This window comes from Sciurus carolinensis, chromosome 5 (genome assembly GCF_902686445.1).
Source record: "Sciurus carolinensis chromosome 5, mSciCar1.2, whole genome shotgun sequence".
Lineage (NCBI taxonomy): Eukaryota > Metazoa > Chordata > Mammalia > Rodentia > Sciuridae > Sciurus > Sciurus carolinensis.
This window is the reverse complement of record NC_062217.1, coordinates 100,142,756-100,160,008: the sequence shown is the minus strand read 5'-3', so window position 1 is coordinate 100,160,008 and position 17,253 is coordinate 100,142,756. Positions and strand designations below refer to the sequence as shown.

The following is a 17,253-nucleotide window of genomic DNA, read 5'->3' as shown; positions in this document are numbered from 1 at the left end:
GTAGTCTAAATGTATCCAGGAGCATTCTGGAAGCACATGGGTTTGAAGGGGATCCTTCCTTCTCTTAGAAGAATTCTTAAATATTTAGAACCCTGGATCCCCTTTTCAGTCTGGTGAAGCCTATGGAACCCTTCTTCAAAGATGCTTTTAAATGCATAAAATAAAATGTGCAGGGTTGTAAAAGAAGGCAGTTATATTACATGTACTATTTAATGTACTATTGATTAAATGTAGTGGTTAAATGTACTATTGAAAACAACTTGGCAACATAGTAATATATGTCTTATTTTAAATTAATTCCTTAACTAGCAGCTGGCCTAATAATTACTGTAATTTAAAAGTAGCAATAAGCAAAAATGATACTTTGAGAGATTTGAGACAAATTTCCTGTTAGATGAAAATTTCTGGGATGGTGCCTGCTGGTGACAAAGTCACAGCTATAGCTACGGTGACTGATTGGTCTGATTTAGAATATCAGGAAATACTAAACTCCGAGACGGTGAACATAAAGATCTAATTTTTCCTCATTAAGTTCACAGAGCCCTGAATTCTAGCCAAGGGAAGTAACCCCACTAGAGGAAAAACAAAGTTGAGTATACTCTGCTCTGGGGCTAAGATAAGGGGCAGGGACCAGGAACTCACTATACCCACCATTTACTGGGGACCCTTCTTGGGAAAGCCAGGGCTTTCTCTTTCCTCCTCTGATCTTAGGGGAATTTTTTTTTTTTTTTTAAATTTTAAAGCAAATTGAAACCATGTCCTTTTTCACGCAATCTTGACCAAAGATTAATAAACACCTTTGATGTATTTCTTCAACAACTGAATTCATTGTTGCCAAATAAAGCATCAGTCAGTTAATCAGCTCACTCTGAATTTTAATCAGGATATTGCCTTGGGTTGGTAGAGCTTTGGAGTGAGGGTTTCTTTTTCATTCTAGAGCTTCCCTAGGAAGGGTCCGTGTTCCCAGCCTGCACTCTTGCATTTTGGACACACACTGGCTCAGAGACAACTGGGCACACACACATCCCTTTTCGGGTCCTCATGGGGGAGCTGTCATCTTGCAACCGCATAGCCATCGCATGCCATTGCAGGGGCAACCCGGCAGGCGGGCCCCCCTCCAAAAGCCGCCCAACCCCCGCGCAGCCCTGGTCAGGCTGCCGGCGCCAACACACGGGAGCCGGCAGCTGGGTTGGGTCTTGGACTCTTTGCAGGGGAGCGGGGAGCGCGCTTGCCCACGCCCACGCCCCCCACACTCGCGGGCGCACAATTGGGCGCATACCTCAGCGCGCGCACGCCGCACACAAGTGCGCACGCACATCGCAGACTGGCAAAGAAGGGCCCTGTCCGCGGCCGCCTGGAGTGGTACTGGACGCTTAGCTAGGACTCTTGGAGGGCGACTCCGGCCGCCCCGCCCCGCCCCGCCCCTCGAATCCGCGGGGCCGGAGGGCCGTGGGCTGCAAAGTTTCACAGCGCGAGTCAGCCAAGGCAGCGCGCGGGCTTCGGCTCTGCTGTGTTGCGCTGGGCTACAGACGACTGCGACGGCTGTCGGAGGACTCGGGCGGCGTGGACTCACCGCGCACAGAGCTGTCCGCCTCACGCGGATCTAACTACCCACATCCCCGCGCCCCCTGCTCCCCGGACTGCCCCGTACACCTTCCCTCCGCGGGATCGGTTCACAGCCTCAGCTGCGCCCGCGCTCACGGCCCTCCTGGGCTCCCCCTCTTCGCCGTCCTTCACCCCGCCATGGCTCGTGGCCCCGCCTGGACCAACTTGGGGCCCCGATTACTGCCTCTGCTTCTGCTGCTCAGGGTCTCGGGCTGCAGCCACACGGCCCCATCCTGGTCCGCTCTTCCCGCAGTCGTCCACGGCCTGCCGGGGGACAAGGACCCCCAGCAGTACCTGGGAGATGCGGCCGCCGCGCTGGGCCCCGGTGCCCAGGACATGGTCGCTGTCCACATGCTCAGGCTCTATGAAAAGTACAGCCGGCGGGGCACGCAGCCGGGAGGAGGCAACACTGTGCGCAGCTTCCGTGCCCGGCTGGGTAAGTACAGGGCACCCCGGGGGATCCCCTTCTCATTATTCCCCTTCCTCACTTGTCCGCTCTCTCACCCCCCACCTCTGTTTTTCCTCTTCCTGTCAGTCATTGACTAATTCATTCATTTATTCATTTGCTAACAATTCACTGAGCACTGTGTGCGAAGTGGCAGCCTCCAGTGGGTACGCCAAAGTGGCATTGCCTAGCACAGAGTTCTTGCTTCTGGGAGCTTCCCACACTTTATGGGCACAACCACTCCATACACGAGGCTTGAGGCACAGGATGGAAGTTGGCATGTCATAAGGGCCAGTTGTGTTGGCACTTGTTGGATGAGGAGGGCAGGGTCAGGTGGACATAAGGAACTCAGAGGTGGACATAAGGAACTCAGAACTGGAGAGAGTTAATGGTTTTGGTGGAGAGGAAGCAGAATGCACTGAAAAGGATATTGGTGCCCAGGACTGTGGAATTGGGGGCATTATCATGAAGGGTTCAGATTACAGAGGTTTGAGTAAGGCTCCAGAAGGTTGGTCAGCACCCATTCCTCTTCTGTCCTTACCCCACTTTTTGCTTTCTTCATACTTTGGATGGAGTAGGGCAGAGGCCACTGGCAGAAGTCTTTCCTGCCCTATTCCCAGGGTGCTTCTGGCCTCCAGCCTTAGCAGTCTATGGGCAGGGCTGCGCCAAGCTGGACTACTTCTGGAAGCCTTGGGGCAAACAGATAAGGTACACCCTGGGCAGAGGGGTAATGGGAAGATCCTGGTTGTCATGGTGACTACTCATAGCTGCAGAATGCTGTTCCAGCAAATGTGGGTGGGGGTCTTCTGCAGCCCTGTAGGGGCAGAGGCCATTCATCAGGGGAAAACCCTTCAGTTTGTAGGCTTCCTTCCTGAGATGGAGGGGAACATGCCCAGCCTGCTTTGGGCCAGACACTGTAAGGGTCAGATCTGGCACCTACTGCTCACTAGCTGTGTGACTCTGTGCAGCACCAGTGGTCCCAGAGCAAGACATGGGAAGGTTGGCCTCCCATAAACATGGGCAGGGGAGCCCTTGCCACAAAGAGATTCATCCCCTTATTCTCCAGAGAAAGCCCACCATGTTAGTGTTCTGGGGCTCCAGGTCAATTGGATTGAACTCCATCCTTTCCAATACCTTTAATTTACCACTTGGGGTCTGTTTCTGGAGCAACCTTATTAAATTAAGTCACTTAAGAATTATCCGGTATAAACATGACCCTGGATAAATCAGTAAAGCTATGTGGATTTGATTGTACTCATCTATAAAATGGGCAAGGCATGCCAGTATTTCCCCTGGGGGTTGCAGCCAGGATGAAATAATATTATTCATAAGCTCAGAACCCATCAATAACCAGATTAATTGTTGACACATATTATTTCCCTGAGAGTACAAAAGCATTGCACTGAGCATTCTGTGCCTCTATGGGTTTAAACTTGACCTTCCTCATTCATTAACTCAATCCTTGAAGACTTTGGTTGAGGAAGAAAGGCCAGCAAGTTCACTTCTGCAAGAAAGTGTGAGCATGCCCATTGAGCCCAACCACCTGCTGCATCTGGGCATGGAGTTGCATGGTTCTGTCCTTCTGCTTTCATGTAAAGGAGATAGTAGAAGCAGTAGTGGAACATAGGATTGTAACCCCCTAAAGGGGCTGAGGCAGTACATTACATCCAACACTCACATTTTATAAATAGGAAAACTGAGATGGGGGAGGCAATACACAGTAGCAGTGGTTGGTAAGTCCCATCTACCAGGCCAATACCATTCTCACTGATGACTACCTGCCCCAATCTCCATCATAACTAAGCCCAAGGCCTGGGAGGTGTGAAATGTAATGGACAAGTATGAGTAATCAGAATTCTGGTATAGTCCAGAACTGTCTAACAAATCCCTCTTCTTTGAAACCCTGAGGCAAAGTTCCACATAAATCCCAGTCTCCCCAACTATAAGCTATGTGCTGTGGCACATGTTACTTTCCCTTTCTGAGCATTAGTTTCCTTGTGTGTACAGAGGGAAGATGAGGATTTGATGGATAAGCTAGGTTTTGTGCCTGGCATACAATGAGAGGTTGGCTTCTCATCCCCTCTTTTGATTCCTCTAAGTTGTTTCATACCAAGCCCTGTGCCAGTCCTCAGATGTGCCTGCTTCCTGATTCAGGCATACATTTGTGAGAAGGTGTGAGCCTGAGTTTATAACAGTTCCTGGTACATGTCAACAATTTTTTAGTTCATACCTACTATCACACCAACCTTCTTTCCTTCCCCTCCATTGCTCTCTAAAGTGAATTTTGTTACCTTTTAAGTGTTTTCCAGTGAGGAGAGCATTTGAGCTTGACCCCAAGGTTTAAGATTTGGTCACCTGCTCCCCATGTTCCCACTGAATTACATATGGTTAAATCTAAGCTTCAACACTTACCAGTGTGACACTAAACTTGTTTTCTTCATCTCTAAAATGAGAGTAATAATACCCATTTGTCAAAACTGCCAAAGTTCAAGTTCATTTCAGTTTCCCAAGTTTTCTTTTGCTATAACAGAATATCCAAGGCGAAGTAATTTACAAAGTTACAATGAGGGGAGGGTGACTGAAAGTTCCAACAGCATTGTGCAAGGATACCTCCTAGCTATGTCACAGCATGGCAGATGGCAAAGTAAGAGATCATGCAGGACAGGAAGCCAGACAGCAGGGAGGGACCAGTGAGAACTTCACAAGCCCTATGTGGGTGGGCAGGTAGACTTTGGCAGTCTGGTGGAGTTTAAGACTTGTAACGACTCCTCCCTCAGCAACTAACTTGGGTCTCATGAGAACTGTCTTAGGGCAGCACTCCCAAACACCTAACCATCTCCCATTAGGTCCTACCTCCTCTTCACTTTACCACAGTGGGGACCAAGCTTCCAACAAGGAAACTTTGAATGACAAACCATATCAAAAACATAACTCCAGGTATTTCTTAAGCATCTTATTTGGTGGAAATCAATGTAAATTCAGAGAACACACAGATGCCTAAAATATTGGCCCTCACCAGAAAAGCTCTTTGTGCTCTCAGAACAGGTAGAAGTCAGCAGAAGAACAGATGGTAGGACACATGGTGCTACATGGTGCAATGTAGCAGTAAAGGGCTAAAGGAACTCTGCAAGAGAACCAAGGGCAGCACTGACCTGGCAGGGAGAGGCTAGTGAAGCCTATACAGAGCAGGGGAGGCCATTGCAGAGTGTGATAGGCAGGTGCAGTTTAGCCAGGTGTGGAGGTGAGGCAGCCACTGTGTGCTGGGTATTGCAAAGAGTTCGGTTTTAATGAGGAAATACTATAAGGAGAGAGAGAGACAGGGATGGAGGTGGACAAGCAGATTGTAGCCAGACCACACACAGCCTTAAGTTTGCTTGTATAGAATGGGGCAGTAAGCAGTGTGCACCACTAGGCAGAAGGAAGGGAGAGAAAGGAGGTAAAATAGGAGGACAGAGAGAATGTTTTTAAATGCATGTTTATTGGAAAAAGTCTAGAAATCATAGAAAATCACAGTAAAAAAAATATAATCACACATGCAGATGTAACCAGAGTTCATCTAATATAGCATTTCAGACCTACATATGTATGTATCATATATACATAAACATGGATATTTGTGTATGTATATGCACTGTTTTTACCCTAATGGGATCATATTTTCAACATGCAGGTAAATTCTTGTTTGAAATTACTTTTTTTTCCCATTCCTGATCATCCTGAACTGTTTCACATGCCTGTTGACCAGTTGTAGTTTTTCCTGTGAAATTTGCTTCCAAACAGGGTATTGTTTTTTCCTTATTGATCTGCAGAGGTTCTTTGCATAGTAAGCATAACATTAGCCCTTCAGCTCTCATAGATGATTTGCTTTTGAAGTATGAGTGTGATGCCAAGGGTGACAGTTCCTTGATATCTCTTGTAGTTGAGGCTGGTCCTGGAATGAAGGCCATGACCAGAAGGATGTAGCATCCTATCCTATCCTGTTGTATAGAAATTAGATGCAAAGATAACAGGAACTGCGGGTTGGTTAGAAACACAAGTGGAAGAGACAAGCTCCTGCTTAGGGGTTATTGGATGGATTTTGAGGCCTCCCACTCGCAAGGAGGTCAGGGAGCAAGGACATGGGCTTATGGGCTGTGACAGTCCCAGCAGCCATATGACCATATATTCTGAGTATGTACTGGGTACCAGGCACTGTGATTCAAGCAAGCTTTTTTACAACTTTAGGAGGTATGTACAAAATACTGCCCGGTTTCCAGATGAGAAAACTGAGGCACAGAGGGGTTCCATAACTTGTCTAAGGCCCCACAGCTAGTAACTGATGCAAGCAGAAGTTAAACCCTGCTCTAGAATTTGTGTGGAAAGAGACACAAGGCACTCAGTACCTGTCAGTTCCCCTTTCTTCCCTGCAGCATGTTAGCTGGCCCACTGCTTCCACTTCCAGCTTGTGTTGATGCTTATACTCTTCAGTGTTCTTACTCTTGTCACCCTGATCTGTTTCAGGGACAGTGAATGAAGGATAGATTTCTAGGTGGCTTGCATTCTGTTTTTGTAGAGCCATCCTAGGGGCTGCTTTTGGCTTGAGTGTTGCCAGGAGGAATTCTGTTCCAATTTCATTGACCTCAGGAATGAGTCTCAGTGTTCAGGGTCCTGAGAATTTCAGAGATCTACAGAGAGATTGGCTTGTGTGAGTAAGGTCAGTCCTTTCCTTCTTAGAGAATCAAAACTCAAAAATAGCCAGATAATGGCTTGTGTTTGTAAAACACATTGCTGTTCGCAGCATGTGGTCTTTTGTCCTCTGCTCCTAGGCACATCAGTGGGATTTGAGCCAGAGCACACAGGGGATCAAAGAGGAGTAAAGGGGGTGGGCCTGGGGTCACACAGACCTGGGTGCATGTCCCAGCTGTGCTCCTTACCATCTTCAATATTAGGCTAGTTATATACCCTCTCTGAAGGTCCAGCTCTTCATGCACAGAATGAATGCCCCATCCTTGCTCCTCTCATTGTGAAAATGAGGAATACTTCGTGTGGGGTCGTGCACTTATGCTTGCAGCTCAGAACTACATCCCACATCTTTAAATCCTAAATCCAAAATCCTCCAAAATACAAAATGTTTTGAGCACTGACATGATGCCAGGAAAATTTCACACCCAATCTCATATGACATGTCCCAGTCAAAACGCAGATGCAAACTGGGTGGAGTGGCCCATGCCTGTAATCCCAGACTCTTGGGAGGTTGAAGCAGGAGGATTGTTGAGTTCAAAACCAACCTCAGCAACTTAGCAAGACCCTAAGCAACTAATATAAAAAAGGGCTGGGGATGTGGGTCAGTGATTAAGTGCCCCTGAGTTCAGTCCCTGGTACCAAAAAAAAAAAAAAAAAAAAAAAAAAAGCAGTTGCACTAAAAACATTGTATAAATTACCATCAGGCTATGTGTATAAGGTTTATATGAAAAACAAATTAATTTTGTGTTCAACTTAGGTCCCATTCCTAAGATATCTCATCTCATGTATATGCATATATTTCAAAATCCTAAATATTTCTGATCCCAGGAACTTTAGACAAGAGATACTCAACCTGTATTCCTATTTAAAGATGAGAAAAATGAGGCTCAGGAGGAAGGCACTGGTTAAAGATTCCACTGCTTAGTGTTGCCAATTGTATTTGCATCATCATGTGTATCCTTCTGAAAAATGAGGCTTTCTGGACTTCTTAAGGATGTGTTTACTAACCTCCAGGGCAGCAGTCCAGGACCAGCAGTCCCCTCCTGCTCCCATCAAGTGTTAAATGGAGTGACAGAGCCTACTTTCCCCCTTTTTCTTCCTGCCCCCCTACAATGCAGAGGCCACTTGGTCAGGATATGTACAAGAATCTGATCATTCAACACACATTCTTGAGCACCAGCTGTCACCTGGGCCTTGTGATAGGATGTGGGGATACAGCAGAGAACAAAACTGGCAAAGTCCCTGCCCTCTTGGAGTATCGGAGGTCATGAAATGCTCTAACAAATGAAGTGGAGGGTAGACCAGAGTGATGGTGGCTTATCTGTAGTGGAGTCAAGGGTATCCTTTGTTGGGGACATCATGGGAGTGGAGACCTGGAGGAGGAGCATTAAAGCAGAATAGATGAGACAGAGCCCTGTAGGAAGGGCAAAGTCAGTGTGACTGTGGAAGATGTTCAGGAATGGGACAGGGGAGGTGATGAAGGTGGAGAGCTCAGCAGGTCAGATCAAGTAGGGCCTTGGTGAGAGTTTTGTTTGGGGGCAATACAGGGTTCTGATAAGGGTATCCTGTGATTGATGCTTACAGTACATAGGGCCTCAATCAATCTATCTCCCCACAAGCTGAGTTCATTCAGGACAGCTTTGACCACCTTTGCCAGGACCCCAGGCAGCCTGACAGTTAGCCTGAATCAGAAGTTTGCAAATGCTTATTAGGAAGCAGGATGGAAGAAAGAATCAAAGGAGGAGAGGGAGAGAGGTAGATTTCTTCTCATTGGCTGTGAGACATGAGCCACAGGATACCTGCAGAATTAATAGGACATGGATACTTCTCTTTGGGGTTTCTCCTTTGTAGCCTGGGCATCTCTTATCTAGAAGCTTCAGGTAGGTGCCCCTGCTCTCAGCAACAGCCTGGAGCTCCTGCATGGCATACATTTAGGCACATGCAGAGAAAAGACCAGCCTGTGGTGCCTTATGCTCTGCAGTTGAGCATGGTCTGTTTGGAACTCAACAGTTCTCAGCAGGGAGGTCTTCACAGAGCACATGTTCAATAAGGCATGAGCTTCCTCTGGCCACAGACATTCAAGCTGGATAGAAATAGGAGTCCTAGGCTCTTACATGACCTCTGAGGTTGCTCCCTGCTCTTGACCAGTTAGAAGAACAATCAATGTGATAAGAGTTGAGCTGGATCAAAGGAAAACACTTTTGTTGTGTCACCTGGGTCAGTACCCAGATTCTATGGGGATGGGTGAGTGAGACAGTGCTCTAGTTGGTGTAGGAGGAGCTTGTTCTGACATCCTCAGTCTTTTCAATGAAAGTAGCAGGGAAGCACCTTTGGGGACACCTCCCTTGTACCCAGCATACAACATGTACTGTATTTGCTAGAAATTCTGTTGTTCCTATGAGGCAGATGAGGGAAGTAAAGTTGAGAGCATGGTGGGGTTCGGGAACTTGTTTCCCAGGAAGTTTCCTAGGAAACTGCATTGGTAGTGAACCTCACTTTCTCACAGTCAATGAGGGACATGAGGAACCACAGGCTGGCTCTCTCTCTGGATGCATCTACATGCATGCATTGCAGGGGCCCTAGGCTGAGAGCAGGGACACCTTCCTAAAGTTTCCAGCTAAGAAGTAATGTAGATACACATCCCCTGCCACCTGGGGTGCTCCCCAAAGTTCCTCATGATCAGAACCCCAAGAGTTCTGGTTAGAATGTGGAGCTTAAGACCATGACACTCAAGGTTACAGTGTTTGGTGAAGCCACATTTAAATGTGCAGCAAAACCCAGCTTTGCTTCTTATGAATGGCACATGTTGAAGGGCTGTGACACCTCCCTTGTGGATGTGTTGCAGGATTTCTAGTCTTGACCTGTACTTATTGAGCCCTCCATACATGTTTCTTCCTTTCTTCCTTTCTTCCTTCCTTCCTCTCATAGTTCATTAAGAATATGTAATAATTACCAATAGAATTATACCTCCTTCCCAATAGAAACAAAAAATATTGAACTGAAGATTGTGATTTTAAAAATCCCAGCTAATCTTCTGGATATAGGTGTCAAATAACTGTAGTCCCTACATGTCCCTTGGAGAACCCAGTGTCCCTCTCCCCCACATAATTCCTGGGTTTAGGAACTCTGGTCTTCTACTGACTGTACCCATCAAATAGACACTGGTGGTGGTGGGAGGGAGGAAGTCCACCCCAGCCTCTCTGGTCTCAAGCATCAGAAGGAACCACCAGGAAAGTCCCTCTTCCTTACCTCTGAATCCTACAGAGGACTTGATCATTGAAGACAGCTTATGTTGCTGCCAAGGCTGAGGTAGCTTCCTGGGACTGCAGCTGACCTTGGGGAACACCTGGTGGAAAGGGTGGCAGCCACCCCAAGGAAGCAGGCTGGAGTATTCTTGGGCCACACTACAGATGTAATGATTAAGTGGTGATGGTTCTTACAGTGGCATGCACTTCCAGAGAGCAACCTGATCCTTGGAGTTTGTTGAGTGACCTTGGGCAATCCTGATATTGCTCTTTCTTTGTAAAACAATCTTAAAAATCATAGGATGGAACAAACAACAGATAGTCAAATGACTGCTTTTAACTTCTGTTTCCTGTAAAAGGTTTTCAGAATGCAATGAAAAATGTGAAGTTCTTGTTTCACCTCATTTTGGAAGAATGATCACATTTAATAGAAATTGCATTTCAATGATTCATTGAAATGAATTTAATTTAAATTTAATAGAAATTGCATTTCAAACATTCAAAAACTGGTTGCATAAAAAGAGGGATGTGAGAACTGGAGGGGATGCTTGAGGCTGGGCCCAAGCCATCCTGAGCAGCTAATGAAGGTGTCAGTGGCCCTAGCTTATTTGTTCTTTAAGAGGCAGTGCAGGTGAGGAAGAAAGAACTTCAAGGCCCAGCAGACCTAACTGCCCATCTTTGTCTTCTTTCTTTTCTTTTCTTTCTTCAACTTCTCTTTCTCTCTCTCTCCCTCTCCCCTGCCCTCCCCACATCCCTGTGCAAGCAACCCCTGTGAGCAGCGTGCTTCTAGACAGAACCTAACATGCTGTGGTCTGTCCTTCCCTCGCAGAAGTGGTCGATCAGAAGACCGTGTATTTCTTCAACCTGACCTCCATGCAGGAGTCAGAAATGATACTCGCGGCCACTTTCCACTTCTACTTGGAGCCCCCGCGGTGGCCCCGCGCAAGGGAGATGCTATGCAAACCACGGGCCAAGAATTCCTCTTGTCGCCTGCTGCCTCCAGGCCCGCCAGTTCGCCAGCACCTGTTTTTCCGCAGCCTTTCACAGAATACGGCTACACAGGGGCTGCTCCGCGGGGCGATAGCCCTGGCGCCCCCGCCACGCGGTCTGTGGCAGGCCAAGGACATCTCTTCCATTGTCAAGGCCGCCCGTCGGGATGGCGAGCTGCTCCTCTCTGCCCAACTGGATTCTGGGGAGAAGGACCGTGGGGTTCCAAGACCCAGTCCCTACATGCCCTACATCCTTGTCTACGCCAATGATCTGGCCATCTCTGAGCCCAATAGTGTGGCAGTGACACTTCAGAGATACGACCCCTTTCCAGCTGGAGACCCAGAACCCCATGCATCCACCAACAGCTCGGCGGACCCCCGAGTGCGCAGGGCCGCGCAAGCCTCCAGGCCCCTCCAGGACAATGAGCTGCCGGGACTGGATGAGAGGCCAGGACATAGCCACCACGCCCAGTACTACCACAAGCACGAGTTATGGCCCAGCCCTTTCCGGGCGCTCAAGCCCCGGCCTGGGCGCAAGGACCGCAGAAAGAAAGGCCAGGAAGAATTCATGGCCTCCTCGCAAGTGCTGGACTTTGACGAAAAGACTATGCAGAAAGCCCGGAGAAGGCAGTGGGACGAACCACGGGTTTGTAGCCGGAGGTATCTGAAAGTGGATTTCGCAGACATTGGGTGGAATGAATGGATCATTTCGCCCAAATCCTTTGATGCCTACTACTGCGCAGGAGCCTGCGAGTTCCCAATGCCTAAGGTAGGGTGGGTTCGAGTACCACCGTGTTCTGCCTGTTGCCTAATCCTAACTCTCAACTCTGCTTGCTCCCTCTGCCTGGCAATTCTGTGGCAGCTCCCTCTGCCTGTGTGATCTCTGTTTCATCATCTGCAAAATTAGTCTAATAACACCTCCCATCTATAGAGGCAGAGAATAGGTAAACAGAATTAGCTAAGTGCCAGCCTGCTGGGTGGATACTGTCCACAAATATTTGATTTGGCTGAGCTTTTGAAAGTGTTCTCTTGGTTGCATTGGAATTTTAAAATATGAACATCTCTTCTGTAAAGCAGGAGAATCCATCTCTTTAGAAGGGCATTCCTACAGAGCAATCACCTATAGAGGTTGAGTCCAAGCTGCGTTCTGTGGACAAGACAGGTCCCAGAAGCTCCTTTCCTGGCAGAGGCTTTCCTACTGTTCCTGACTTGGATCCCAGGGCAGTGTTGTCTGTGACAAGCTGGCTGCTGGTCTCAGTGATCCTCCCAGTGTGGATTTCCTTCTCTCTTCCTCAGTGTACACCCAGGATAGCTAACCCTCACCTTGCTTAGTAGTCTGCAAGACAAACAATACTGGATCCTTTTATTGTGCTGGCCTTGAAGATTCAGATTCTCATCTCCCTACCCCAACCAGGCTGGGGTTTGACTGTGTCCATCATCTCCAGTATCCTTTGCTGCAGTGGATTGGCCATGTTGACCCTTGGCACCTAGTACAGTTTCCTCCTGCTTACTTTGCAGTGTCCTTATGGCTTGCCCTCCTAGAAGGGAAATTGGTGCATAAATTCAATTTGAACCTCAATAAATCAGCCACGTGGGAAAACCCAGAATTGGATGTGGGGCCACATTAATTTAGTTTGGAATTAAGGGGTTTCTCCTCAAAACCATGAATGTGCAAGAGAGAGGAAGGGCAGTGCCTGGCAGAGAGACAGGATCTGCTAAAAGGGCTTACCAGTGGGGCAGGTGCAAGACCAGAACTCTATAGGCTTGTAGCTGGCTGACCTCAAGCTTACCTCATCTGCCTGGCTGGCTGCCTCCTCACCCTCCAGGACAAAAGCCAACACACTAACCAGAACCCCACACATGAGGATGTCCTTGTCCTCCTCTTTCTGCCCCTTCTCCTCTCCATCCAGGAAGGCCTCCTCATTATTAATGAGCTGAATTGAGTGACTCAGCTATATTCCTTGATAGAGGTGGGCATGGCTAAGTTAGGCCACTTTCTGAGGGATCACGTCTAACCTAGTCATTTTAAGTTTCAGTGTCTTTACCAGTAAAATAAAAGTCATATTCACCCCATAAAATTGATAAGTTGCAAAATGGGACCCCAATTTAGGCATGTCTGGGAAGTGTCAGTTTCAAGCCCCAGTACACAACTGGCCTTCTCCTTCAGACAGGATTCCTTGGGAGGCATGTCTATACTCCTCAGACAGTGAAACCTGGACAGCTGGCCCTGGAAGCAATGCTGTCTGAGCTATACCCCTCAGCTTTCACCCTGGACAATTTCTGTCAGCTCCAGGTGCTTCTCAGGGATATGTGACACTCCAGCGCCCCCAAGTGGCCGGTGCCAGGGAGTAGATATAACCCTCCAGCTGCAGGAATAAGCTGGCAGGACTGAGAGTTCTTGCAGACCTCAGCCTGCGACTGTCTATAGCTGATTTCAGAGGAAATATGTGTTCATCCCCAGGAACTTACCATTTCTTCTAGGCCAGCATTTCCATCCTGGATCATGGAACAGCAACAGAGCATAATGGTCTGCGCCTGTGAGGAATTCTCTGGTGGGCAGATGGGTGGGAGAGGACAGAACACTGAGGTAACCCTGCTTCTTTCTCACCCTGCAGATTGTTCGCCCGTCAAACCATGCCACCATTCAGAGCATTGTCAGGGCTGTGGGTATTGTCCCTGGTATCCCAGAGCCCTGCTGTGTTCCAGACAAGATGAACTCTCTTGGGGTCCTCTTCCTAGATGAGAACCGGAACGTGGTGCTGAAGGTGTACCCTAACATGTCTGTGGAGACCTGTGCTTGCCGGTAAGACTGCCCCAGGATTGAAGGCAGTTTCAGCACCAACCTCTCAGCCAGCCGAGCGGCATTCTCAGAGTCTTTTGAAACCAGGACTTGACTAAGGATATGACTGCAGATGCAGGACAGAGCTTACAGGTTGGGGTTCAGAAAGGTCTGTCTACCTGGTCATCATTCTGGAGTCTTTTGTTGCTTGTGACTTGGCTCCCTAAATGCTTTATGAGTTCCCCGAAGGAACCCAGAATTAGCCCTGGCCTGAAGGTTGCCCATCGACTCTACCTGCCACTTTCAAGACCTGAAAATTGGACAGGTCTGCAATGCTGGCTCTATATGTTTATCATCTCATAACCTGGGAAGACTATGCAAATCTTGGGGTGCTTGCTCCATTTACATGGAAAGAATCTCTGTAAATTTTCAGTTTCAAATCATTCAGGCCACATATGGAAACAGGGCCTGAATATTTTCTCTCACACTCCACTACAAAAGCTTTTATACATACATATGCACATATAACCAATGTTGGTTTTGTTCTCTTAATATATATTTTATTTTAAAACAAAGAGGGGGATTGACACCATTCCCCACAGAGATAATCATGCGATTAGGTGTGGGTTCTTTAAACATGCATATGGAAATAACATATACAGTAATATGTTGAAATACTAAAAAATAACCAAGATTTTATATTTTTGTAAATTATACTTTGTATACTGTAGATTGTGTGTGTTATGTGTTTTTATGGAAGGCTAATAAATTAAAGTTACAATGGTATTTCAGAAAACTAAGTGTCACCTATTCCTAACTATAGATTGATCCCCCACCTACCCTTAAGTATAGCATCTGGTGGCTGCTGTAGTCAGGGCATCCTCTAGGATAGGAGGAGGCCATCTCTATATTCTCTGTGTCTGTTCCAAGCTCCAAAAACCCCACTGCTCCTGGGCCCTAATCCCTTTGTCTTGCAAATCCCCAGCCTGAGCTGACATCAAAACAGGGCAAGACTCTAGGCAGGCACATTGGCTACCTGGAGTATTCTCATATCCTTATCTGAAAAGGGACCTTCACTGATTGGGAGGGGCCTGAGATATTTAAAGGAACTTTTGTGATTGCCTTATCCTTCAGTAGTAAACTACCCTTTTATTTAGGGCAGTTCACACAGGAAGTGATTCAACATAAGCAGTCAGGGAGTTCTCAAGAGGTCCAGGGGCTTGGGAGCAACTGGAAGGACCAAAGGATTTCCTTGTGCATATTTACAGAACGGTTGCTACCCAGCAGCCTTGTTGGCCCCAGATGGCTCCCTTATGTCTGCCATTGACATGGCCTTACTTACAGTCATAGTGACCAAAACCTGTTAACTGGCATTTCTGAAAGAAATTTGGGGTTCAATTTGGAGCAGGTGTATTATAGTGCCATCAGCCAGACTAAGACACTAAGAAAATGACATGGTCCTGAGTTTTACCTACAGAGATTGCAAATCTGCCAAGCTTCTCTAAGGGGAGTCAGCAGAGAAGCAGCCCAAGGTGTCATTGTGGGTGGGGCTCCTGAGGCCAGGCCTCCTGTGTAAGGGATGGGTAAGGAAGGACTCCAGGAGACACAAGTAAGGCTGGAAGGAAGACAAGGAGCTGAACATCCCAGCCACATTTGTCCAGCTTCTGTGGGGAACTCTGGAGCTTGCATCATGCTTCAGAGTTAGCCCATCCTTAAGGATAGGAAGCTGCATGTGTAGCACTCCTTAGCTTCAGGCTGCCTCTGGGGGGAGCATATGTCAAATTCCCAGGGAGACATCAAATTTACTCAGTAGCCACAGTGTCTTGGAAGCCGCAGCAGCCTCTAGAGAAGGCTACAGTCAGAGCCACTGGAGGTAGAATAACAGACTGGAAAGAAAGCATCCAGAACTGGTGGGTAAGAGGGCCTGGCCCCATTCGTGCAGCCCTTTCTCTGAGGCATTCCAAGTGATCCTGAGATAGATGTGCCAACAACTGCCCTGGGAAGCCCAGCTGCTGGGTGGCCCTGCCTGTGGACAGATCAGGTGAGGCAGAGAGGTGGTGCTCTGCACAAATGCTGCCCTAGCCCATTCATCACATAGGAACTGTATATGGGATCAAATGGTTCTTTTCAAGCTTCTGTGAATGACTGGGATGTCTCAAACTGTCTGTAAATTTAGTGCTTAGTTTGCCTTGTCTAATCCTTTTTGGAACATTGGAGGATATAAATGAATAGCAAAATTAGTAAAAATATTGGGATGTGAAAAGACTTCAAATGTCTTTGTTCCAAGTGTTAAATCCCTCATGTACCTCCCCCACTCAATTTTTTTCCCATCAGGCTGCTCCCTTTCTGTCTTTGATAATTATGGGGCAACTTATAATAGCTTAATTTTATTCTCTCAAGAATTTGTATTTTCTGGGAGAGCTTTGGAATTCTCCAAATACCTGAGGCACCTCTCATTCTTTGTCTCTGGATTTCTAGAATGGGGCAGGGTGTGAGACACTCCCAAGGATATGGCCAAGGGCGGGGACTCAGCCTATGCCCGAATGGACAGTATTCAGTGGGTGCTTTCTTTCTTGGACCTGCCATGATAACTTTTGGATGTGGAGAATGGAACATGTAGATGACATATGTCCCTACTCTGTGGTGGAAGGAGCTAGTGTCACCAGTGACCCCATACCAGTTTAGATATGGCATCTCATTTGGCCCTAGAGAAACCTTACAACTTACTGTCCAATCGATTTACAGAAAAACAGACTCAGGGAGGATAAGTAACACATCCATTAATGTCTTACTAAGGCCACAGGCAACATCAGGTTTGATGTTCAAGATTGCTTGAATTATGCAATTCCAATTAAAATCCCAATGACATACCTTACAGAAATAGAGCAAGCAATCATGAAATTCATCTGGAAGAATGAGAGACCCAGAATAGCTAAAGCAATCCTTAGCAGGAAGAGTGAAGCAGGGGGTATCAAAATACCAGAACTTCAACTATACTACAAAGCAATAGTAACAAAAACAGCATGGTATTGGTGCCAAAATAGGTAGATCAATGGCACAGAATAGAGGACACGGACAAAAACCCAAATACATACAATTTTCCCATACTAGACAAAGGGGCCAAAAATATGCAATGGAGAAAAGATAGCCTCTTCAACAAATGGTGCTGGGAAAGCTGGAAATCCATATGCAGCAGAATGAAACTAAACCCCTATCTCTCACCCTGCACAAAACTCAATTCAAAATAGATCAAGGTCTGTGGAATCAGACCAGAGACCCTGCATCTTATAGAAGAAAAAGTGGATCCAAATCTTCAACACATCGGCTTAGGATCAGACTTCCTCAACAGGACTCCCATAGCACAAGAAATAAAAGCAAGAATCAATAACTGGGATAGATTCAAACTAAAAAGCTTTCTTTCAGCAAAGGAAACTATCAGCAATGTGAAGAGAGAGCCTACAGAGTGGG

The 17,253-nt window shown here is 47.1% G+C and overlaps 1 protein-coding gene across 1 annotated transcript; it reads left to right on the top strand.

Annotated features, from left to right (window-relative positions):
* The first annotated feature begins 1,307 nt into the window (after positions 1 to 1,307).
* Gdf10 (growth differentiation factor 10) lies at positions 1,308 to 14,575 on the top strand. The gene is made up of 3 exons (XM_047553507.1): positions 1,308 to 2,041; positions 10,847 to 11,775; positions 13,622 to 14,575. The coding sequence occupies exons 1-3, from the start codon at positions 1,744 to 1,746 to the stop codon at positions 13,811 to 13,813; spliced, it is 1,419 nt and encodes a 472-aa protein (XP_047409463.1). The 5' UTR covers positions 1,308 to 1,743; the 3' UTR covers positions 13,814 to 14,575.
* Positions 14,576 to 17,253: the final 2,678 nt, after the last annotated feature.